A 22,261-nucleotide genomic window follows, 5' to 3' on the forward strand; every position below is an offset into this window, starting at 1 on the left:
GCTCCCTGCTAACCGCCTGAGAGAAGCAGCGAAGATGGCCCACGTGCTTGGACCCCTGCCACCCGCGTGCGAGGGAGCTCCTGGCTCCTGGCCTCAGCCTGGCCCAGCCATGACCTTTGCGGGCATCTGCGTGAACCAACGAATGGAGGATCTCTCTCACTCTCTTTCTCTCTCTCTGTAACTGCGACTTTCAAATAAAGAAATCTGAGGGGGAAAAAAAGCCCCAGACCACCCTCATTCAGCAGCAGGGGCTAGTTCTTGAGGTGGACGCCTGCTGCCCCCTCATCTGTCCACAGAGTGCACCTTCTCCTTTCCCTTACCCTCAAACCTTGTCCTCATCATTTTGATTGGGCTCCGCTGACAGGGAACCAAGCTTTGAGGAACAGCACCAAGCTCCCCACCCTGGGGTCAGCTGCCACCTCCTTTTCCTGTCTGTCTGAACTGAGCCAGTATCTCTGGGTGACAGAGAAACACTGCTCGGGGGCCCAGAAGTTAAACTTAGTCACTACCCCAAGCCCTTGTTTTAGGAAAGAATGAGATGGCCGTTACATAACTGGCCATAGCTGGCGGGTGTGGGCGGGCGGGGGGGGGGGGCGGTATGCAAAAGAAATGTCCGTTTGCCTCCCTGTAGCAATGCACGGAGCTGCTAGAGCTGGGGACCGGGGCGGCCCTGCCTTGGGCAGCAAGGGGTGACATCAGGCAGAAGTGCCCAGTTCCGTGCCTCTGCGGAGCCCCCTCTGGCCCCACACAGCACAGCAGGACAGACCCCAGAAATGGCTGCAGGGGCGGGGTGGGGGGGAGAAGTCTCTGGGAAAGAAGAGGAACAGAGGGGCAGGCAGACCCCAGGAACATCAGGAATGTCAGTTCCTCTAGCTTTTGCCCCCCACAACTCCCCCCTTCCCCTCTCCCAGGTATTGGCCAAGCCTCACCTTTGCACTGCAGCCCCCTCCCACGCTACCAGACCCCACTTTACCCAGCCCACTGCTCCGGGTTTCCACAGCCTGTGCCAGGTGGATTCCTCCCCCCACGCTATCCCTACCCTGCCTGGGTCACCTCTTCTCCCCCTACAACTCCGATCACCTTACCCCAGGGTGTCCCGGCTGCCTTCACCCCCCCCCCCCCACTTCCTCCGCAAGCCCCAGCCTGCTATCTGGCATCCACAGCGGGCTATCCCAAAACCCCACCGCCCACCGCATCCGTCTCTCCTTGCGCCCCGCATCTGCCGCACCCTCTCGTGCTCCCCTCGCCCCGCATCACGCCCGCATCTGCCTACCGGCTCGCTAATTCGACTTCAGGCTCTGCCCTCATCCCACACCCGGCCTCCCCTTCTCCCACCCTCTCCGCCCTCCAGCCCCTCCTGCCAGCTGTTCAGCTCCCAAATTCTGGGCGAGGTTCCCAGGAACAGAGCAAGAAAAATCAGAGCAATTCGGGAAGTAAACGGAAACTGGGGGGGGGGGGGGGGCGGAGAGGAGGACCCAGGTCGGGGGGAGCCTCTCGGGTCCCTCCCAGTTTAGGGAATGCCTCTGCCTCCCCCCTCCTTCACCTGGCTCTTAAAGGGCCCGGCCCCCGGCCGGCGGCTACTTAAGGCGGAGGGGTGGCAGCGGCCAGCAGCCGCTTTGCGACCGCTCTGGGAGGAGTGGACGGGGCAAAAATCCTGACCATGACCGCCCCCGGGCTGCTGCCGCTGCTGCTGTTGCTAACTCTACAGCTCGCCGCCCGCCCAGGAGGGGCCTTGGCGAGGTGCCGGGGTTGCGGGCAGGGGGCGCAGGCGGCTTGTCCGGAGGGCTGCGTGGAGGAGGATGGGGCCCCGCCTGCGGAGCGCTGTACGGAAGCCCGAGGCTGTCTCAGGAAAGAGGGGCAGCACTGCGGGGTCTACACTCCTTACTGCGCCCCCGGACTGCAGTGCCTGCCGCCCAAGGACGACGAGGCGCCTCTGCGGGCGCTGCTGCTGGGCCGGGGCAGCTGCCGCGAAGCCCGCGCGCCCTCGGGTGAGTGCGCGCCCCGCCCCCGCCCCGCCCCCGCGGGGGTCCTGGGGAAGTGCGGTCCCAGCCGGGGGTCGCCTCCTCCACTCCGGTCCTACACATTTCGGGGAGAGGACGGGGCAAGCGTGGGGAGCCGCTGGAAGCCTGGGTGTGGCCAGGGAACCCGGGGAAGAGCTGGGAGATATCTGGGCTCGCAACGTTTGGAGTTTTTTGGGTTTTGTTTTTGCTCCTCCTATTTTTCCTTGGGGCATGTAGGGTTTCAGGGTCGTCCCCTGCACCCCTGCTGGCCTAGCTCCCCCATCCCAAGATGCCCAAGTAGGAGGGACGCGATCCGCAGACTCCTACATTCTGCACACGGTGACGGTGACTCCTCTTTTAATGCCACTGTTGGAAGCACAGGAACTTGAGGTCTAAAACGGAAGATGCCCGGTCCAGAGTTGCAATAAACCGGACTAGAGACAGGGAGGCAGCCCTGGAGGGCCTGGGAGATGGACAAAGAGATAGGGAAAGAGTGAGTCTGTCGGATCAGGGTTATGACTTAAAACTGCTCCCATCCGCCTGCCCACCTGCCCCCAAAAGAATAGAAGGTGGGCTCTTTGGGAGCTGGGACAGGAGTGAGTCAGCACCTCAAAGGTGGGGGCAGCAGGGAGGTGGGAATGGCAGGAAATGCAAACCACCTCCCACCCCCGCCCAGAAGCAGCAGAGTTCCTCGGGTTTCTTCCATGGCAAGGGATGGGAAATTCACTTGGGAGTTTCTTTCCCTCCCAAATGCTTGAGACCAGGCGTCTAGGGGCCTCCCGGAAGGCATGGTTGGGTCGGGCGGGAGAAGGCTGATCAGTGGAGGGCACGGGGTGGGGTGGGGGGGCATGGTCCTCAGAGGGAGGGGTACCCCGAGCAAGAAGTATCAGATGGGGGTCTCTGGGGAAACGGCTCCTGGGTTGCAAGCTGTGGGCAGATGGGAGTTTGCCTCTGGCTTGGAGAGGGAGCCAGAGTCCCTTCAGGAGATACGATCTTTCATTTTACGACTGGGGCAAGTTCTAAGCAGCGCCCACTCCCCTCCCTGCCTTTTCCTGGCTCCAACTTTTCCCTCACTCCTCCCCAGTGCTCAGCTCACCCCAGCACCCCTAGAAGCTTTCTCCAGGGGCCAGGAGCCAGGAGCCAGGAGCCGCCTCACCCCCTGCACCTTTGCAACCCATGCTCAGCTCATCCTGGCAAACAAATGCTCCTGGGACCCCTGGGGTGGAGCAGGGCTGAGCCACAGGGGCCCAGCAGGGAGAGGTCCCCAAAAGGAACCACGTCTCAGCACTGGGAGGGGTGGGTTGAGTCACGGAGTTCAGAGCCGGGCCACACATTCCACTTGGGTCCCTGATGACCCCTTCTATGCCATTTGCTTCTCTGCCCCATCTCCCTGACTTGGGGCACCCCCTTCTGGCTATGGGTGGAATAATCATCTTCTTGCCTCAGTGAAAGGTTTTTTTGTTTTTGTTTTTACATTTATTTATTTGAAAGGCAGAGGTACAGAGAGGCAGAAAGAGAGAGAGAGGTCTTCCATCTGCTGGTTCTCTCCCCAAATGGCCGCCAAAGGCTGTAGCTGTGCTGATCTGAAGCCAGGAGCCAGGAGCTTCTTCTGGGTCTCCCACAGGCGTGCAGGGGCCCAAGGACTTGGGCCATCTTCCACTGCTTTCCCAGGCCATAGCAGAGAGCTGGATGGGAAGTGGAGCAGCCAGGACTTGAACTGACCCCCATATGGGATGCTGGCAGTGCAAGTGGCAGCTTTACCTGCTAAGCCACAGCACCGGCCCCCGTTAGTGAAAGCCTTAGAATCACTCTGGGGGAATATTGGCAGAAATGGTAATGTGACTGTTTGCCAGGCAGAGAGACCAGATCCAGGCCAAGGGGAAGGGGGAGGCAGGTTCTAGCCCCCTCGCTTTTGCTCCTGCTGCTAAGCCTTCTCCTCCCATGTGAGCCGGTGGAGGTGGGCAAGCTCTTCTCTGACCTGGGCTCTCTTCTCTCCTTCCTCCCGTGGCTGTAGAGGAACATCCCAAAGAGAGTAAGCCCAAGCAGGATATGAACCGCAGAGACCAACAGCGCCATCCAGGGACCAATTCTGGAGGCGCCCAAGACACCGAGATGGTACGTTTGGGGCTGGGGATGGAGGGGGGGAGCAGCAAGACTGGGGGACCCCTGGAGACTTCCATGTGACAGCGTCCCCCTCCCTTCCCCCCTCCCGGCTCTGGGCTTAGAGAAGCGTCCAGCATCACTCCTGGGAGTCCAGCCGTGCTGTGAGGCTGGGCCAGGACTGCTCTGACCCACTGTCCACCTGCCTGCCCGCCTCCCCCCCCCCCCCCCGCAGGGCCCCTGCCGCCGACACCTGGACACGGTGCTGCAGCAACTCCAGACAGAGATTTTCCGCGGGACTCAGCCCCTCTACGTGCCTAATTGTGACCACCGAGGCTTCTACCGCCGGCGGCAGGTGAGCCAACACAAGATTCCCACCAGGGAGGGAGGGCCGGGGACTGACAAAGTAGCCCCTGCCTCTGCCTTTACGGATCTCCCACCTTGGGGACCCGCACAAACATAAGCCAGGCATTACAGCAGAGGCTGTGAAGTCCCTAGGGCGTGGCCCAGCTCGGTGGCTCAGCTCTGCGGCTCTTAGGGGGACTTGGATGTGCTTTGAGCCTGCAAACTCACATTTGCCAGCACAGCCCCTGGTAACGCTGGTGCTGACAGTTTGGGAGTGGCGTTTTGAGCACTCCTGTGCACCTGCCTAGCAGAAGGGGCTCAACTCAGTGGGCCAGCAGGGGGCACCTCCCAGGTGTTCCCGAGTCAGGCCCAGCAGCCGCCCTGCTGGAAGCCTTGCTCCCTGACCTGTGTGCCTCTTCTCTCTCTAGTGCCGCTCCTCCCAGGGACAGCGCCGAGGTCCCTGCTGGTGTGTGGACCGGATGGGCCAGCCCCTGCCTGGAACTCCAGATGGCAATGGAAGCATCTCCTGCCCCTCTGGGAGCAGTGGCTGAGGCTGGGGTGGGGGAGCTGCAAGGCCTGTGGCAGGAGCACGGGGCTGTCAGTCTTGGGTTGTTTGTGGAGTGATGAGCCACTGGGGCTCAGCTTCAGGTCCTGCCATGTTGCCCCGCCCCTCCCCCAGCCCAACTTGGGGGCCCTCCCGGTATTGGCCTGGGGTATCAATAAAGCTGTGTGTGGGGTCTCTAGCCTGTGTCTCTGTGTGCACCTCTCACAGCTCTGGAGCCCCTGGGCCCTCTTCCGGGCCTTTCGTCTTGCCCTTCCCTCTGGACTTGGAAGGCTGGATGTAGCCATTGGCAGGTGCTTCCAGCTCTCAAGCCTCAGCCAGCTCTCCACTGGGAGTTGGGGGGAAGGGAGGCCTCCGCCAGAGGTGGTGACCTTGTTCCCAGCACTGAACTTTGGACACTAGAAGATGAGAAGGATTAATAGTTAACCCCCCGCAGGAACCCAGCAAAGGGGCGCTCTCAGCGCTCGTACTGTTATGTGGCCTCCACCTCATGGTGTGCGTACACCCACCTTGTGAGGTCGGAGGATTCTTTTCTCTCCCCGTGTCTCAGAGGAGGAAAACCGTGCCTTAAAGACATTGAGTCACTCGCCTGGAAATCACTCGGCCAGTACGTGACAATGGCCGTTGTGTGGGTGTGACAATGCCAGGCGCGGCCTGTGTGCCCAGTTCTGCTCTGTTTTTCGCTCCTCTCTGCCTGCCCGCTGACCCCAGCAGATGTGGCCGAGCCCTGGCACCCAGCATCCACAGTCGCACACCTGATCCCGTGCTCCAAGGCAGCTGAATGCCTGGGCCACAAGGATGTCTCTGAGTCCTGCCCGACCTTCAGCCTGCCGGTTGACAGCCTGGAAGGCCAGCAGTGCCACAGGCGATAAGCCCTGGGAGAGGCAAAGTCCCCCTCCCGGCTTGAAGCCGGGCGGCGGCCGGCCAGCTGGTGGTTGGGGAGCTGGAGGGATGAGGCTGGCCCTGCAGAAGCGCTGCTCTTAGATAACCTATCACGTTCCCAGAGGCCCCCTCCTCCTAAAAGGACTTTAGTCCTTGGAGCTGACAGCCGGGAGCCGAGCGGGGACAAGCACGGAGCAGGGCGTGCTGAGCCAGGGAGCAGCGGGCACAGCAGCCGGCTGTCCCCTCAAGACTGGAGAGCCACACCATGGAGCCAGGTGGAGCCCACGTGCGGAGAAGGGGAGGCCTGTGCGGGGAGCAGGAGGAGCACCCCCCTGGGCAAGGTGAGCAGAAAGTTCTGGTGCGCTGGGGTAGGGATGCCGTGTAGCCTGGCTTCCGCCCCTCCTGCTGTCCTCTCCCCACACCACCGAGCTGGGGTTTGGAGGAGAAAATGGGATCCCCCAAGCTACGGCCTTGCCTTCTCCTGCCGACCCCTTAACCGCAGAGCGAGGTCAGCAACTTCCCATGCCCTGAGCGTCCTGGTGACAGAAATGGCACCAGCCCCCTGCTTGCCACAGGCCTGTCAACCACTGCAAAAATATCTTCGCTTCCCACCTGCCCCACCCGTGTTACCAGATGTGGGTGGCTGGGGGCAGAAGCACTTCCTGGATAGAAGATGCTCCAGGCTGGCGCCGTGGCTCACTAGGCTAATCCTCCGCCTTGCGGCGCCGGCACACCGGGTTCTAGTCCCGGTCGGGGCGCCAGATTCTGTCCCGGTTCCCTCTCTTCCAGGCCAGCTCTCTGCTGTGGCCAGGGAGTGCAGTGGAGGATGGCCCAAGTGCTTGGGCCCTGCACCCCATGGGAGATCAGGATAAGTACCTGGCTCCTGCCATGGGATCAGCCGGCCGCGGGGGCCATTGGAGGGTGAACCAACGGCAAAGGAAGACCTTTCTCTCTGTCTCTCTCTCACTGTCCACTCTGCTTGTCAAAAAAAAAAAAAAAAAAAAAAAAAAAAAGATGCTCCTAGGCCTGCAGCAGGCACAGGATGCTGACTCCTCCCCTTTGAGTGTGCCCTTCGACCCCTCCCTCTAGGAGACACTGAGACGCACAGAGCCCCAGACTTGGCGCAATGGATGCAACATATGGAGGTGGGGGACGTCGGAGGCCAGGTCCTGGGGTGGCGGGAGGTGGGGTGAGGACTGGCTTGGTGATACAGACGACTGGTCCCTGAGTTCAAAGGTCGGGGAATGCGGGGCTCCAAGTGCAGGTGCCCAGGGTGAGGATGGGAGAGAGACTCCTGTTAGCGGGGTTAGCGGTCAGGGGTAGGAGCGAGAGGATTGAGCGATCGGGAATTCAGGGAGCCAGAGTGCTGCTCCTGCTGCCATTCTTTTTCTTTAAAAAAATTTTTTTAATTAATTTGAGAGAGAGAGAGAGAGAGAGAGAGAGAGAAACAGTGCTCATCCACTGGTTCACACCCCAAATGTCCGCAGTGGCTGGGACAGGGCTGGGCCATAGCCAGGTCCTGCTCATGGGTGGCAGGGACCCCACACTTTCAGTCACCACTGCCCCCTAGGGTCTGCATTAGCAGGAAACCAGTCAGGAGCTTGAGGCAGGAATCAGCCCCTCTGAAATGGGCTCTCGTATCTTCCCTGCTGGGCCAAACACCTGCCCCCTGCTTGCTGTCTTTTTTTTTTTTTTTTTTAAAGATATTTATATCTTGGGGCCAGTGCTGTGGTGCAGTGAGTGAAGCCACAGCCTGCAGCACTGGCATCCCATATGGGCGCCAGTTCAAGTACCGGCTGCTCCACTTCCAATCCAGCTCCCTGCGTATGTGCCTGGGGAAACAGCGGAGGATGGCCCAAGTGCCTGGGCCTCTGCACCCATGTGGGAGACCCAGGTGATGCTCCTGGCTCCTGGCTTCCACCTAGCCCAACCCCGGCCATTGCAGCTATTTGGGGGAACGAACCAGCATATGGAAAATTTATTTCTCCTTCTGTCTCTGTAGAGAGACAGGGAGAGATCAGGGCAGCCGGGAAAGGGGAGATCGTCAATCTCCCCAAATGCCTGCCATGGCCAGCAGATGGGCCAAGCCTAAACCAGAAGCCTGGAACTCCACCCTGGTCCCCTAAATGAGTGGTGGGGGGCCCAAGCACTTGGGCCATCTTCTGCTGCTTTCCCAGGCACTTTAGCAGGGAGCTGGATCAGAGGTGGAGCAGCCAGGACTCGAACCAGCGCCCATATGGGATGCCAGCATCACAGGCAGCAGCTTAACGCACTGCACCACAGCGCCGGCTCCCCTGCTGTCATTCTTGATCCTCACTGCTGCCCACGGAGCCAGGAAGGGGTCAGTGCGTGGGGCCCCTCTGGGCAGCAGCCACGTGTATTCTTCCTGTCGCTACCTCTGTCAGCACTGTGCTTGGCCCAGGGTGAGGCTCAGTGAGTGCTTGATAAGTGGAATGATGGCTGAGTGGCTGGAGGGACCGAGGTCGCGCCCTGGCTCTGTCCTGTAGGCTGTGAAGAGGCGATTACTGGAACAAGCAGAGGGACAGCTGCGGGAACTGCTGGATCGGGCCATGTGGGAGGCTGTACAGTCGCACCCGCTGCAAGGCAAACCTCTGCCCTCGGCTCCCCCACACTCCTTGAGCAGGTGAGTCTGAGGCGTGGGGGGGCTGGGACGGCTGCAGTCGGCTCCTCAGTGCGAGCCGTGAACCTGCATCCTTCACCGGTCTTGGCAATGACCATGGCTTCCGTCTTCCCCCGTCCGTCGTCCTCATCTGGTCCTCCTAACCCTCCTGTCCTCTGCCCACTGCCGTCTTCCTTGGGGCCCTTGACCCTGAACAACCATCTCAATTCAGGGCACGGGAGCCACCGCCAGGCAAAAGGAAAGTTTTCATCACCCGCAAGTCCTTGCTTGAGTAAGTCAGGGGCACGCACGGGGGACGAGAGGGATGCAGAGGGGTGGGATCCAGGATACCTGGCTTCCTACCGCACCCCCCAGCTCTGGTGGTTTGTGGGGAGGACGTGAGAGAGCTGCTATGGTCCAGATTCCCCCATTTGCCACGAGCGAGGTTGAGGGAGACTCTGGGGTGAGAAGCCTCAGCTACATCACAGCACTGAGCAGACAGTTCTGGACCACAGCGCCCCCTGCCTGCGTGCACGTACACAGTGCCTGAGGCCCCTCCCACGCTGTCTCTCCAGCGAGCTGATGGAGGTGCAGCACTTCCGCACCATCTACCACATGTTCATCGCCGGCCTGTGTGTCTTCATCATCAGCGCCCTGGCCATCGACTTCACCGATGATGACAGGTAGCCCCGCCCCCTCCTCCCCAACCTGGGGCAGGTGCACGGATCAGATCGGAGCCGCTGGGTTCTTAGTGTTCTACCCACCCTTGACTCAAGAGGGCACAGGTTGCCCCTTTCATCATCATCATTATTATTTTAAAAATATTTATCTTATTTATTTGAAAGAGTTACGGGGGTGGGGAGAGGTCTTTCATCTGCTGGTTCACTCCCCAAATGGCCTCAATGGCCGGAGCTGAGCTGATCCAAAGCCAGGAGCCAGGAGCTTCTTCCAGCTCTGCCACATGGGTACAGGGGCCTAAGCACTTGGGCCATCTTCTACTGCTTTCCCAGGTGCATTAGCAGGGAGCTGGATTGGAAGTGGAGCAGCTGCAATTCAAACCGGTACCCATATGGCATGCCAGTGCCATAGGCCAGGGCTTTAACCCACTGTGCCACAGTGCCAGCCCTGCCCCTTTCATTATTGAACATTGCCCTCAGCGATCTTCCCTCCTAAAGCATCCCTGGGCACTCTCCCCTCCCCAGCCTTAGAAGGCTCCAAGGCCTTGGCCGGCGCCGCGGCTCACTAGGCTAATCCTCCGCCTAGCGGCGCCGGCACACTGGGTTCTAGTCCCGGTTGGGGCGCCGGATTCTGTCCCGGTTGCCCCTCTTCCAGGCCAGCTCTCTGCTGTGGCCAGGGAGTGCAGTGGAGGATGGCCCAAGTGCTTGGGCCCTGCACCCCATGGGAGACCAGGAAAAGCACTTGGCTCCTGGCTCCTGCCATCGGATCAGCGCGGTGCGCCAGCCGCAGCGCGCTGGCCACGGCGGCCATTGGAGGGTGAACCAACGGCAAAGGAAGACCTTTCTCTCTGTCTCTCTCTCTCACTGTCCACTCTGCCTGTCAAAAAAAAAAAAAAGGCTCCAAGGCCTGTCTTCCCAGGGCCAGCCTTTCTGTGGATACCACGCCCCCTCTCAAACACTTCTCACTGGGGACCTAGTCCTGAGGCAGACGTTGGAGTGTATGTGCACAGGCACAACTGCACACACTCCCTGAGAAGCATGCATTGGGCGCCAGCTGAATACCAGCCCTGGGGGCCCGGGACCAGAGATCCGAGGAGGCAGACACCCTCCCAAGCCTTGTGGGGAAGACACACAGGATCTGATCTGCACAGAGCACCCCCCACTGCGAGGCTGAGCCTCAGAGGGCTGTGCACCCTGGGGGGTGTTCTGTAGGTCTCCCCACTTCACCCCAACCGGGGCTTAGAGCTACAGGCACAGCAATAAATAGCATTTCCTCTTGGCAAAATTTTTATTGTTAATTGCACAAGGATTACAAGGACAAGATCTCAGTAAAATGTCCAAATACACTTTTTAAAAAAGATTTATTTATTTATTTGAAAGTCAGAGTTACACAGAAAGAGAAGGAGAGAAAGAGAGAGAGAGAGAGAGGTCTTCCATCCGGTGGTTCACTCCCCAGATGGCTGCAGTGACTGGAGCTGCACCAATTCAAAGCCAGGAGCCAAGAGCTTCTTCCAGGTCTCCCACGCAGGTGCAGGGGCCCAAGGACTTGGGCCATCTTCTGCCTTCCCAGGCCATAGCAGAGAGCTGGATCAGAAGTGGAGTAGCTGGGTCTCAAACCAGCGCCCATATGGGATACCAATGCTTCAGGCGGAGGATTAACCTACTGCACCACGGCACCGGCCACACAATGGGTTTCTACTCCCTAAGCGTCTACCTTGGGATCTTTCCACGTCAGCCCATTCATGTTAATGACTGCAGAGGACAGAAGTGCCAGATTCTCTTCGTTTTGTCCTTTTTTGTTCATCTTAAGGGATTAAAAAAATAACTTGATTTATTTGAGAGAGAGAGAGAGAGAGAGATTCCATTTGCTAGTTTCACAAATGCTTGCAATGGCTGGCGCTGGGGCAAAGCCCAAGCTGGGAGCCAGAAAGGCAACCCAAGTCTCCTACCTGGTGGCAGGGACTCAGGTACTTGAGCGGTCACTGCTGCCTCCTGGTACGCATTAGCAGGAAGCTGGAGTCGGAGCCTGGAGCAGAACCTGGGCACGCTGATGTGGGATGCCATCTTAAGCTAACTTCTTGTTCCCACGTTTTCACCTTGGCAAACAAGACACTGAACAACCTGCACTCTAGTAGCTCAAGTCTACAAGTAGCAGTACTCTAAAGGATCAATGCTAAAGGAAATGGAAGTTACACTCTACACACCTCCTAGCTGAACACTCCCAGGGGGCAGGCATTGGCCTGTAGCAAGGCAGGGGAGGCGCCGCATGCAACACTGTATCACATAGCAGAGGGCCAGTTCCAGTCCCTGATGCTCCATGTCTGAGGATCCAGCTCTCTGCTCCCATGCCTGGGACAACAGCAGGTGCTAGCCCAAGTACGTGGGTCCCTGCCATCCGTGTGGGCAAGTGGATGGAGTTCCTGGCTCCTGGCTTTGGCCTGGCCCAGACTTGGCTGTTGAGGCCACGTGGGGAGTGAACCAGCAGACAGAAGATCTCTCCCTCCCTCTCCCCTCTCTCTGTGGCTCGGCCTTTCAAATAAATAAATCTTAAACCAACAAAACCCACACCACTTGTGGCGTCCAGGGTGCTGAGTCCTCCTCAGAGGACTCTGAAGGTCATCACATTCCAACCCCTCCCGTGAGAATAGGAAGGGGTCCAGGGCCCGCGCGCCTTTGTCAACTTTATCTCTTTCCCCCCACCCCAGGCTGGTGCTGGAATTGGACCTACTGATCTTCAGCTTTGGGCAGCTGCCCCTGGCGCTGGTGACATGGGTCCCCATGTTCCTGTCCACCCTGCTGGTGCCCTACCAGGCCCTGCGGCTGTGGGCATGGCCAAGTTCCAGCCGCGCATGGGCGCTGGGGGCCGGCCTGGGCTGCGCGATGCTGGCCGCCCACGCCACCTTGCTGTGCGCACTCCCAGTGCACGTGGCTGTGCAGCACCAGCTGCCGCCCGCCTCCCGCTGCATCCTGGTCTTTGAGCAGGTGAGGCGGCCCGGGAAGAGGGGGTGCTCATTCCAAGGGCGCGGGGCTAGGGGGGGGCTCCTCCTGCCAGGAAAAAGAGCACCCCCAGGGGTGGGTCGCATGAGGATTCCACCCTGGCCTCGCCTGGCCCCTCGGTGTTAGGCTGTTGAGGGCAGCCAACCAGAGAGAGCAGAGAGGTTGAGTGCTTTGCGCAGAGCCACACAGCGACCTGGCCCCGTTCCCTGCCACCTCAGGTCCGGTTCCTGATGAAAACCTACTCCTTCCTGCGAGAGTCTGTGCCTGGAATCCTTTCATCCAGAGGAGGTGAGGCCCTTATCCGGCCCTGTAGTGAACTCGGCCCTCCAGGCTAGCGGAAGGAAGCCAGCAGGTGCAGTGGCCGTGGCATAGCACTGCCTGCCTGGGCCCACCTTGCCCAGCCTCGCTTCCCATGCTTTCCTGTTTCCCACTCAGCCTGGAAAGACCCAGGAAGTCAGGAGAGAAGGGAAAGGAGAAGGGGACCTGGAATTCCCGGTGTCAAACGCAGCTTGGCCACACACCTCCTGGGCCAGAAAACGGGATGCCTGGAAGCCAACAGGGGGCGCCAGAGAGCAGCTTCAACTCCTGCCCCACCTCCCCCACCATTCAACCCTTGTTTTTCTTTATTTAGTAACTTCTTTATTTGAAAGAGAGTTACAGAGAGAGTTAGAGACAGAGAGAGAGAAGTATTCCATCTGCTGGTTCACTCCCTAGATGGCCACAATGGCCAGAGCTGAGCCAATCTGAAGCCAGGAGCCAGGAGCTTCTTCTGGGTCTCCCACATAGGTGCAGGGTTCCAAGGACTTGGGCCATCTTTTTCTGCTTTCCCAGGCCATAGCAGAGAGCTAGATTGGAAGTGGAGCAGCCGGGATTCGAACTGGTGCCCACATGGGATGCTGGCGCCTCAGGCTGGGACTTTAACCACCCGTGCCACAGTCCATCTCTACCCCCTACAGCCTGCTCACCTGTGCCCTCTGCCCTGCCCCTCACTGATCCACCTCCTGCTTCCTCCCCAGGTGAGGGGACCCAGGCCCCCAGTTTCTCCAGCTACCTCTACTTCCTCTTCTGTCCCACACTCATCTACAGGGACACGTACCCCAGGTGAGACCCTGTACCCCTTCCCCAAATGCCAGGGCCCCACAAGGGCCTCGCCTCCCACTCTGCTTTCCATGGAGCCCAGGCACCAGCCACTTGCCCGGGGCTGGGGGATACATGGCAGGCAGGCTACCCCTTCTCCTTGCCCAGTCCATGATGACACTCCAGTGACTAAGGCCACTGGTGGTCCTTATTCCCCTGGGATTGTCCCGAGTTAGTACTGAAAGTCCTGTGCACCCCAGTTGGTTGCCTTGGTAGATACTCAAGTAGAAACGGACCTGCCACTTCGGCTGTGGAGCAGCCCAAGGTGCTGGAGACCCCGGGCTCCCCAGATCATCCTCCCAGGCCCCAGCCACTTGAGCAAGCTGCAGGGAGAAGTTCCCCGAAGTTGGGGTCCCTCCTGAGCAGGGTTGAGAAACATACCCTTCTCCTTGCTGCTGCAGGACACCCAGCATCAGGTGGAATTATGTGGCCAAGAACTTGGCGCAGGTCAGATGATGCGGGAGAAGGGTGGCGGAGCAGGGGCGCCCGCGGGAGTGAGGGAGGCGAGGGCTGGCGGCTCAGGGAAGAGGCAGGTGCTGGGTCGGAGGTCCAACTGCAGAGTGAAGAGGCAGCTGCCAGGGGTGGGGGGTGGGGGCTCTCACCACCGCGCACCCCCACCTCGCTCTGCAGGCTCTGGGCTGCGTCCTCTATGCCTGCTTCATCCTGAGCCGTCTCTGTGTCCCCGTTTTTGCCAACATGAGCCGAGAGCCCTTCAGCACCCGGACACTGGTGCTCTCCATCCTGCACGCCACGTTGCCAGGTGAGCCCACCAGGGGGCGCTGCAGCCACCTGGGCCCTGGCTAGATCCCCCCTGGGCACCTTGCAGGGGTCTCAACAATGCCTTCTGCTGTCTCCGCCTCCGGGCTAACTGCCGTGGTCTCAGTTCAGCCTCTTCACCACTGTCTCTGCCACCCTCGTCCCTCCTCTGCCGTCTGTCCCCAGACACCGCTGCCCTGGCTGACTTCACCATTCCCTACCCTGTTTCAGAAGCTCCAGGGAGTCCCCATTGCTGGGGCGTCTGGAGATCTGAGCCCTGAGTCCGGCGCTCAAGGCCCCTTCCCACGCAGCACCAGTCTATTTCTCGTCTGTCCACACACCCAGCCGTCCCCTGAAAGACGTGTGCTTCCATGACCCCAGGCCTGTGCTCACACTGGCCCCACAGCTCGAAATGCCATTTCTCCATGCTCCAGCCGTGTTCCTTCTTGGTGGCCCCGTGGTGAAGCGCTCCCTCCTCTGAGAAGCCTTCCTTGTTCAGCCAGTTAGGATGACTCACCCCTCCCTTGCTCCGTCCACACGCGTGGCCACCATGCTTAACTCCCGTGACCTTTGACCTGGACACCTGCTTGGCCGTGGCTCTGTCTCCGTTTCTGTGGGTGTGTGTCTCTGGCTTCGGCCACTCTGTGAACTGCTGTGTTCCCAACATCCAGCCAAGTAAATGTGCATGAGCAAACAGATGAGTTAGTGAATTTCTCAATGACAAATTGGTGAGAGCTGGGCCCCTGGTTGCTCTGCAGGGGCCCCCTGAGAGCCCAGACCAGGGCTGCTGGGGCGGGGCGGAGGCCCAGGCCCGGCCACTCTGACCGCAGCCCCTTCTCCCCGCCTGCCAGGCATCTTCATGCTGTTCCTCATTTTCTTTGCCTTCCTCCACTGCTGGCTCAACGCCTTCGCTGAGATGCTGCGATTTGGAGACAGGATGTTCTACCGGGTGGGGCCTGGGCCTGGGCCAATTGGAGCTGGAGGCAGGGAGGGCCCCCGGGGTAGGGGAGGGGGGAGAGGGAAGATGGGGGCTGTGTTGGGTGTCACCTCCACGGCTGCTGACCTCCCACGGTGAGAGGTGCCGGTGTCTAGGCGTGGCTACGCCGCCGCCCCCTGAAGCCAGGGCCAAGTGCTTCTGTGTCCTTCTCCTGAGAGGGGCCGCGCAGGGAGGGCAGGGTCCCCCGGGTCCGGGAGGGGCACTGGGTGGGCGAGTGCCTGCTGTCAGGGGAGGAAAGACCCTGGGGCAGGGTGCGGGGTGGAGCTGGTGGGGGACGCTCCCCTGCTCCTTTCCCAGGACTGGTGGAACTCCACGTCTTTCTCCAACTACTACCGCACCTGGAACGTGGTGGTGCACGACTGGCTGTACGGCTACGTGTACCAGGACGGGCTGTGGGTACGGCTCCCCTCGGGACAGCTCTCCCTGGGCCCTCCCCTCCCTCTCTCCCTCCCTCCCTCCCTCCCTCGGCTTCTGCCTCCCTTGCGGCTGTATCTCTGATTCCATTGGTCCTTAACCTTCCAAGGAGCATGCCTATAGCACTTTTCCCTTGCCCAGGACTTCCGCTTGCTCCTCACAGTAAAACTTGGACAAGTAAGTATTATGATGCCCGCACTCAACCATTGCAGCCGTGGCCCCGTGGGCCAGCAGGCGCACTCAAGTTAAGACGGATGTCTGCTCTTCCGGCCCCGCTGCACCATGCTCCCTCTTGGCATCCTTAAGCCAGGGGCTTCTCATGGAGGGTCTCAGTGCAGTGGCTCACTCCTCACTCTGCCCCTCGTCCCGCCAGCTCCTTGGTGGCCGGGCCCGAGGCGCAGCCATGCTGGGCGTGTTCCTGGTCTCTGCCATGGTCCACGAATACATCTTCTGCTTCGTCCTGGGGTTCTTCTACCCTGTGATGTTCATGCTCTTCCTCGTCATTGGAGGTGAGCTTGCTCTCTGTGCCGCCCAAGGGGAGCCAGCTAGAGGGGGCGGGGAGGCCTCCGTCCTGGTCCTGCACAGCCAGGACCTTCAGGGAGGCGGGGAGGCGGGGGAGGGTTGCAAGTAGGGGCGGAGCATGTGGGCAGCCGCTCAGAGAGAGGAAGATGAAGGGAGGCTGGGGGCTTCAGCAGGGGACCTGGGTCCTGACCCGTGGACTCCGGGGGTCTAGATTCCACGAGAGCCACTTAAGGCCTCCATGGGTTTCTGCATCAGGGTTCAAGGTCGTCCCCAGCAGGGGGCTTCCAGTTTAGCCCTTCCCAGCAACCCCGCGGTGGGAGGGGAGTCGGACCTGGCTACCTGGAGCTAGGGTGACGCCCCCCCCGCCCCGCCCCATGCCAGGGCTGCTGAACTTCACAATGAATGACCAGCACACGGGCCCAGCGTGGAACGTGCTGATGTGGACTCTGCTGTTCCTGGGCCAGGGAATCCAGGTCAGCCTGTACTGCCAGGAGTGGTACGCACAGCGGCACTGCCCCCTGCCCCAGGTGAGACCCCGCCCCCTCCCAGCAGCCAGGCCCCGGCTGGGGGGCGATGGGCTCCACGTCTTAGATCCACACGGTGGGTCATTCCCCATTCCCCCCTCCTCTGGTCCAGACAAGCTTCTGGGGGCTGGTGACGCCTCGCTCTTGGTCCTGCCACGCGTGAAGATCAGGATGCCCTTACCACAGATGATACCACCAAGCTCGTCCCGGCCTGCCACGCCGGGGACCAGGGCTCCTCTCTGCACTTGTAAACTTGGCTTTGAATCAGGGTAGGGGGGGCCTGCATGCAAGACCCCAGCCAGGAACTTCAGGTTTTGGGAGTCTGTGCACCCCTGTGGGCCTGAGCACAGACTCGGCATGGGGGTGACCCCCGGGCCCGCATCCCCATGGGCTGCTCACAGGAACCCCATTAGTGGGAGGCTTGAGGGGCCTTACAGATTTAGGGAGGGTGGGGGTCACCCAGAGAGACCAGGCCCCCAAAGTCTGAGAAGGGCTCAGAGCTTCAGTTTGTACATCTCCCAGTGCAACAATAAACTCACCCTCTTCCTTTTTATGCGCTCATTTGTTAAGACCCGCTCTGGGGCCGGTGCTGCGGCGCAGCAGGTTAAAGCCCCAGCCTGTAGTGCTGGCATCCCATATGGGCGCTGGTTCTAGTCCTGGCTCCTCCACTTCCGATCCAGCTCTCTGATATGGCCTGGGAAAGCAGGGGAAGATGACCCAAGTCCTTAGGCCCCTGCACCCACATGGGAGACTCGGAAGAAGTTCCTGGCTCCTGGCCTCTGATTGGTATAGCTCTGGCTGTTGTGGCCATCTGGGGAGTGAACCAGCAGATGGAAGACCTCTCTCTCTCTGCCTGCCTCTGCCTCTCTGTAACTCTACTTTTCAAATAAATAAATAAATAAATCTAAAAAAAAAATAAACACTCTGTGATGGGCGCTGTTGGTAGCTGTGTTTGCAAGAGGCAAGACTCTGCGGTGGGAGGGGCTGAGAATCTGGGCCAACATCCGGTGTCACCTTCTCTGTGCCACTGCCGCTCCCTGGAACCTGCCCACACCTCTTTCCCACTTGAACTCCTTCCCGGCTCCCCGCCTCGCACCCCCAGGAGAGGATCCTCCTGCACAGATTCGAGGCAACTCTGGGAAGTTCACAGTTGCCAGGGCTATAGAATGGACACTAAAGTTAGGAGACTCCTGCGTGGGCATTTGGTACATCTGCTAAGCCCACATTGCACATCGGAGTGCCTGTTTTCCAGTCCCAGCTCTGCCTCCGATTCCAGCTTCCTGCTGATGCACACACACACACACACACACACACCCGGGGAGGTCATGGGGGATGGCTCAGGCAGTCAAGTTCCTACCACCCACGTGGGAGACCTGGACTGAATTCCCCACTCCTGCTTTCAGCCCAGCCTGGCCCTGGCTATTGTGGGCACTTGGGAGTGAATCAGCAGATGGGAGATTCTCTCTCTCTCTCTCCCCCCCCCATCTGTCTCTCTCTGCCTTGCAAAAAAAAACTAAAAATAAAAAATTAGGAGTGCCCTGAGTGTAAAAGGACAAGAGACCAAAATAATTAGGTTTATAGCCATTCCAGAAGCCAGTCTGTGTGGGCTCTGCTCCCCACAGATCCTCTACCTGACCCAATTCTGGGGAGACGTCTGGGTAGGGGGAGGTGGGCATTAGCCCCTGGAGGACTGAGGACCAAAAAAAAAAAAAAATCAAGTGCCCTAAGAGAAACAGGGGGCACTTTTTTTTTTTTTTTTTTTTGCATTTTAGAAAAATATTATTTGACCATCTTTTGCTGCCTTCCCTGGTGGCACATTAGCAGAGAACTGGATTGGAAATGGAGTAGCCCGGAGAGCCATGCCCCAGGCACTCCACAGTCTGCACTTGGCGACTCTGGCACATGGGGTGTAGGCCACACTGCTGGCGAGCCGGAGCTATGACTGCTGGGAGAGACAGTGGCCCTGGCTGAGTTTGCGGCCCCTGGACTTTCCCTCATTGGCTGAGCCGTACCGGGGTGCATGAATGTGCTGGCCGAAGCCCTCAAGAGCATTGACAGTGGCTAAAAGAGAGGTAGCCGCCAGGTCTCATTAGGCCATGCTCCAACGTCATGGTCAAGTTCCTAACTGCGATGACGAAGCCCACATTGGCCAATTCGAGATCACTGATGATCACAGAGTGGGGAAAATTGTTGTGAACTTCACAGGCAGGTAAAGCAAGCATGGGGTGATCAGCTCCAGATCTGGTGTGCAACAGAAAGATCTAGAAAAATGCAGAACAACTGGCTTCCATTCTACCAGGTTGGTTTCTTACTGTACTGACAACCCCAGCAGGCGTCATGGACCAAGAAGAGGTAAGACGAAAACACACAGGAGAAAAATCCTGGGATTTTTTTCTAGGGATGTAATATATGCGTACAAATGAAAGCCTCTAGAGAAAAAAAAATATGGAAAAAGTAAGAAGTGGAGCAACCGGGACTCAAACCAGCACTCCAGCATAGGATGCCAGCAGCCCAATGCACCACTGCCTAACAATGCCAGCCCCTACTTGTTTGCATTTGAATAATATGCGTAAAACATTTTTTCAGGTCAATAAACATTGTATGAATAAATAAATAATTTCATCTTTTTAATGATGGCATGGTATCAAATTGCATGGATATGTAATTTAATTAATTACATGATACATTCATGTGTATTAATTATTTCCAGCACTTTCTTATAGATAATTCTAAGATGATCATCCTCATATATTCAAATATATTTATGTCTTTGTGGGTTTTCCTGAGGGAACTTTTTTTTAAGATTAATTTTATTTTACTTGAAAGTCAGAGTTACACAGAGAGAAGGAGAGGCAGAGAGAGAGAGAGAGAGAGAGAGAGAGAGAGAAAGAGAGGTCTTCCATCTGCTGGTTCATTCCCCAATTGGCCACAAAGGCCGGAGCTGCGCCGATCAAAAGCCAGGAGCCAGGAGCTTCTTCCTGGTCTCTCACATAGATTGCAGGGGCCCAAGGACTTGAGCCATCTTCTACTGCTTTCCCAGGCCATAGCAGAGAGCTGGATTGGAAGAGGAGCAGCCTGGACTAGAACCAGGGCGTTAACCCGCTGAGCCACAGCGCCGGCCCCCCTCTTCCTACCTTGATCCCCATAATATATAGAATTGTGGTTGGAGGGCCGGCGCCGCGGCTCACTAGGCTAATCCTCCGCCTAGCGGCGCCGGCACACCGGGTTCTAGTCCCGGTCGGGGCGCCGGATTCTGTCCCGGTTGCCCCTCTTCCAGGCCAGCCCTCTGCTGTGGCCAGGGAGTGCAGTGGAGGATGGCCCAGGTGCTTGGGCCCTGCACCCCATGGGAGACCAGGAAAAGCACCTGGCTCCTGGCTCCTGCCATCGGATCAGCGCGGTGCGCCGGCCGCAGCGCGCCGGCCGCGGCGGCCATTGGAGGGTGAACCAACGGCAAAGGAAGACCTTTCTCTCTGTCTCTCTCTCTCACTGTCCACTCTGCCTGTCAAAAAATAAAAAAAAAAAAAAAATAAAAAAAAAAAAAAGAATTGTGGTTGGAGTGTATTTAAACGACTTCCAATATACCTCAGTTCTTTTTTATTTGACCCAAAGAAGCACCATAAGTTTCAAGTATTCTCACGTGCCTTAGAAGACCTGTGTGTTTTCAATGACATGAAGCCCAGCCCAGGAACTGATGCACAGAGTGACTCGTGGGGAAGGGTGTAAAGAAAACATCGGGTATTTCAGCTGCAGCACAATAATTAGAGCAGATAGTTAGATATTCTGGCTTCCAAATGTTTGAGCTGCAAGATAATGAAATCTTGACGTGCTGTTTCAATTTTCATTAGCAGATAAATGTGTACAGGGAGGAGCTTAATAAAGCCAACTTATTTGAGTTTTTTTTTTTTTTAGAAAGAAAGCTTTGGCAAATATTTTTAATTTATTATTATTTTAGAAAACTCAGAGGCAAATTGCTTTTTCTTTTAAAGATTTATTTATTTATGTGAAAGGCAGGGTTACAAAGAGAGAGGGAGAGCCAGAGAGAGGGAGAGAGAGAGGGAGAGAGAGAGGAGAGACAGAGAGAGGGAGGAGAGCCGGGGGGGGGGGGACCTTCAATCCGCTGGTTCACTCCCCAGATGGCTGCAGCAACCACAGCTGGAAACCGGGAGCCAGAAGCCAGGAGCTCCACCCTGGTCACCCGTGTGGGTTGAGTGGCAGGGACCCAAATACCTGCTGCTTTCCCTGGTACAGGGAGCCGGATCAGAAGCAGAGTAGCTGGGACTCAAACCAGTGCTCCCATGCGGGGTGCTCTTGTCCCGAGCAGCGGCTTGGCCTTCTGAGCCAAATGCCCACCGCTTCTTCCTCCTTTGACGTTTTCTTTTGGGTTCATTACGGTCCACACACACGTGGAGCGAGCGGTACATTCGATTCCCTTTCTTATACTCTCTGTATGTTCTTTGTCTGTTCTGGTCAAGCTGCTGCTTGTTTCACTTCCCCTAGCCCCTCGGTGTTCCAGAAGGTTCTACCGTACTGTTCCTGGCACTAATAGTAAGATTGTGTCATCTCCATTGTCTGAAAGAATGACAACCATGTCTTCCCTTCGGATGTTTCGCTTCCTGCTCCTCCTATCAGTAAGAGAGACCTTTAGAATATCTTTACTTGCCTTTCTCACTCTGCTTCCAGCTCCTAGGTTTTGCTCAGATAGTACAATCATTCCCCCCCAAATCTGCGGGTTCTCTACCAAGAATTCAACAAAGTACAGACGGAAAATATTTAGGGAAAAAAATTGTGCCTGTGCTTAAGCTGTACAAATTTTCTTTCTTTTCACTATTCCCTATTTAAACAATAGAAAAGCTCTTTATGTGACAGTTACATTGTGTTGGGTATCAGAAGTAATCTAGGGGCCAGTGCTGTGGCGTAGCTGGTAAAGCCACCCACCGCCTGCAGTGCCAGCATCCCATATGGGCACTGGTTCGAGTCCCGGCTGCTCCACTTCCAATCCAGCTCTCTGCTATGGCCTGGGAAAGCAGTAGAAGATGGCCCAAGTCCTTGGGCCCCTGCACTCATGTGGGAGACTTGGAGGAAGCTCCTGGCTCCTGGCTTTGGATCAGCACAGCTCCGGCTGTTGTGGCTATTTGGGGAGTGAACCAGTGGATGGAAGACCTCTCTCTCTCTCTCTCTCTCTCTCTCTCTCTCTCTCTCTCCCTCTTTCTGTAACTCTGCCTTTCAAATAAATAAAATAAATTTTTAAATAAAAAAAAATAAAGTACAATGGAGCATGTGCCTAGCTTATGTGAAATGGACATGGCATTTGCCATCAGGGACTTGAGCATCTGTGGGGCCCACAGGGACCCCAGGGTTCAGAGACGGCTGCAGCAGAGGTTTCGCAGGCTGCAGAAACATGGGCGCCAGGTTTGCCACTCAGCACTTGCTCTTTGTTCTGTTCGCCTTCCTCCCTCTGCACCCTCAGGATTTCCCTCAGGCGAGGAAGGGGACGGTGACCCTCTGAGTCCTTCAGCCCCTCACATGGTGCTTTCTACCCCAACACGGAGTGCTCTGGGAGCCGGGTACGAGACCCTGGTGCAGCCACCCCTTCCTGTGTGTTCCCCACGTGTAGCTCCCAGCGTTGCCCCCGACGAGCCCCGTGCCGGGCTGATGCAATTTCCCTTGTGAATGACTCGCTCTTTCTGTCTGAACCTCGAAAATGTTTTTCCGTCACCTTGGCATCCGG

General features: G+C 57.9%; 2 protein-coding genes and 1 pseudogene across 3 annotated transcripts; all 3 read left to right on the forward strand.

The window, feature by feature from the left end:
• The first annotated feature begins 1,309 nt into the window (after window positions 1-1,309).
• On the forward strand, window positions 1,310-5,188 carry IGFBP6 (insulin like growth factor binding protein 6). The gene is made up of 4 exons (XM_002711012.5): window positions 1,310-1,988; window positions 4,015-4,115; window positions 4,336-4,455; window positions 4,874-5,188. The coding sequence occupies exons 1-4, from the start codon at window positions 1,661-1,663 to the stop codon at window positions 4,994-4,996; spliced, it is 672 nt and encodes a 223-aa protein (XP_002711058.1). The 5' UTR covers window positions 1,310-1,660; the 3' UTR covers window positions 4,997-5,188.
• An 831-nt stretch (window positions 5,189-6,019) lies between these two features.
• On the forward strand, window positions 6,020-17,453 carry SOAT2 (sterol O-acyltransferase 2). 2 transcript variants are annotated; one of them, XM_008256501.4, is made up of 15 exons: window positions 6,020-6,230; window positions 6,979-7,034; window positions 8,397-8,533; window positions 8,742-8,801; window positions 9,085-9,192; window positions 11,892-12,168; window positions 12,402-12,471; window positions 13,200-13,284; window positions 13,722-13,767; window positions 13,951-14,080; window positions 14,928-15,025; window positions 15,371-15,469; window positions 15,861-15,996; window positions 16,391-16,536; window positions 16,646-17,453. In XM_008256501.4, exons 1-15 carry the CDS (start codon window positions 6,155-6,157, stop codon window positions 16,694-16,696), a joined length of 1,575 nt encoding a protein of 524 aa, XP_008254723.1. In that variant the 5' UTR covers window positions 6,020-6,154; the 3' UTR covers window positions 16,697-17,453. The 2 variants fall into 2 exon arrangements, with proteins under 2 accessions (XP_008254723.1, XP_051701503.2); XM_051845543.2 differs by lacking the exons at window positions 6,020-6,230; window positions 6,979-7,034 and adding an exon at window positions 8,057-8,230.
• An 877-nt stretch (window positions 17,454-18,330) lies between these two features.
• LOC127491017 (small ribosomal subunit protein uS8-like) lies at window positions 18,331-19,581 on the forward strand (annotated as a pseudogene).
• Window positions 19,582-22,261: the final 2,680 nt, after the last annotated feature.

Source organism: Oryctolagus cuniculus, chromosome 11 (assembly GCF_964237555.1).
Source record: "Oryctolagus cuniculus chromosome 11, mOryCun1.1, whole genome shotgun sequence".
Taxonomy (NCBI): Eukaryota; Metazoa; Chordata; class Mammalia; order Lagomorpha; family Leporidae; genus Oryctolagus; species Oryctolagus cuniculus.

Bases quoted from the DNA above. Each gene is read 5' to 3' on its own strand.
- SOAT2 (XM_008256501.4), top strand. From the start codon at position 6,155: ATGGAGCCAGGTGGAGCCCACGTGCGGAGAAGGGGAGGCCTGTGCGGG. The intron at 9,193-11,891 runs GTAGCCCCGCCC...CCCCCACCCCAG, and splicing joins GACTTCACCGATGATGACAG to GCTGGTGCTGGAATTGGACC. The intron at 12,472-13,199 runs GTGAGGCCCTTA...CTTCCTCCCCAG, and splicing joins AATCCTTTCATCCAGAGGAG to GTGAGGGGACCCAGGCCCCC.
- IGFBP6 (XM_002711012.5), top strand. From the start codon at position 1,661: ATGACCGCCCCCGGGCTGCTGCCGCTGCTGCTGTTGCTAACTCTACAG. The intron at 1,989-4,014 runs GTGAGTGCGCGC...CCGTGGCTGTAG, and splicing joins CGAAGCCCGCGCGCCCTCGG to AGGAACATCCCAAAGAGAGT. The intron at 4,456-4,873 runs GTGAGCCAACAC...TTCTCTCTCTAG, and splicing joins GCTTCTACCGCCGGCGGCAG to TGCCGCTCCTCCCAGGGACA.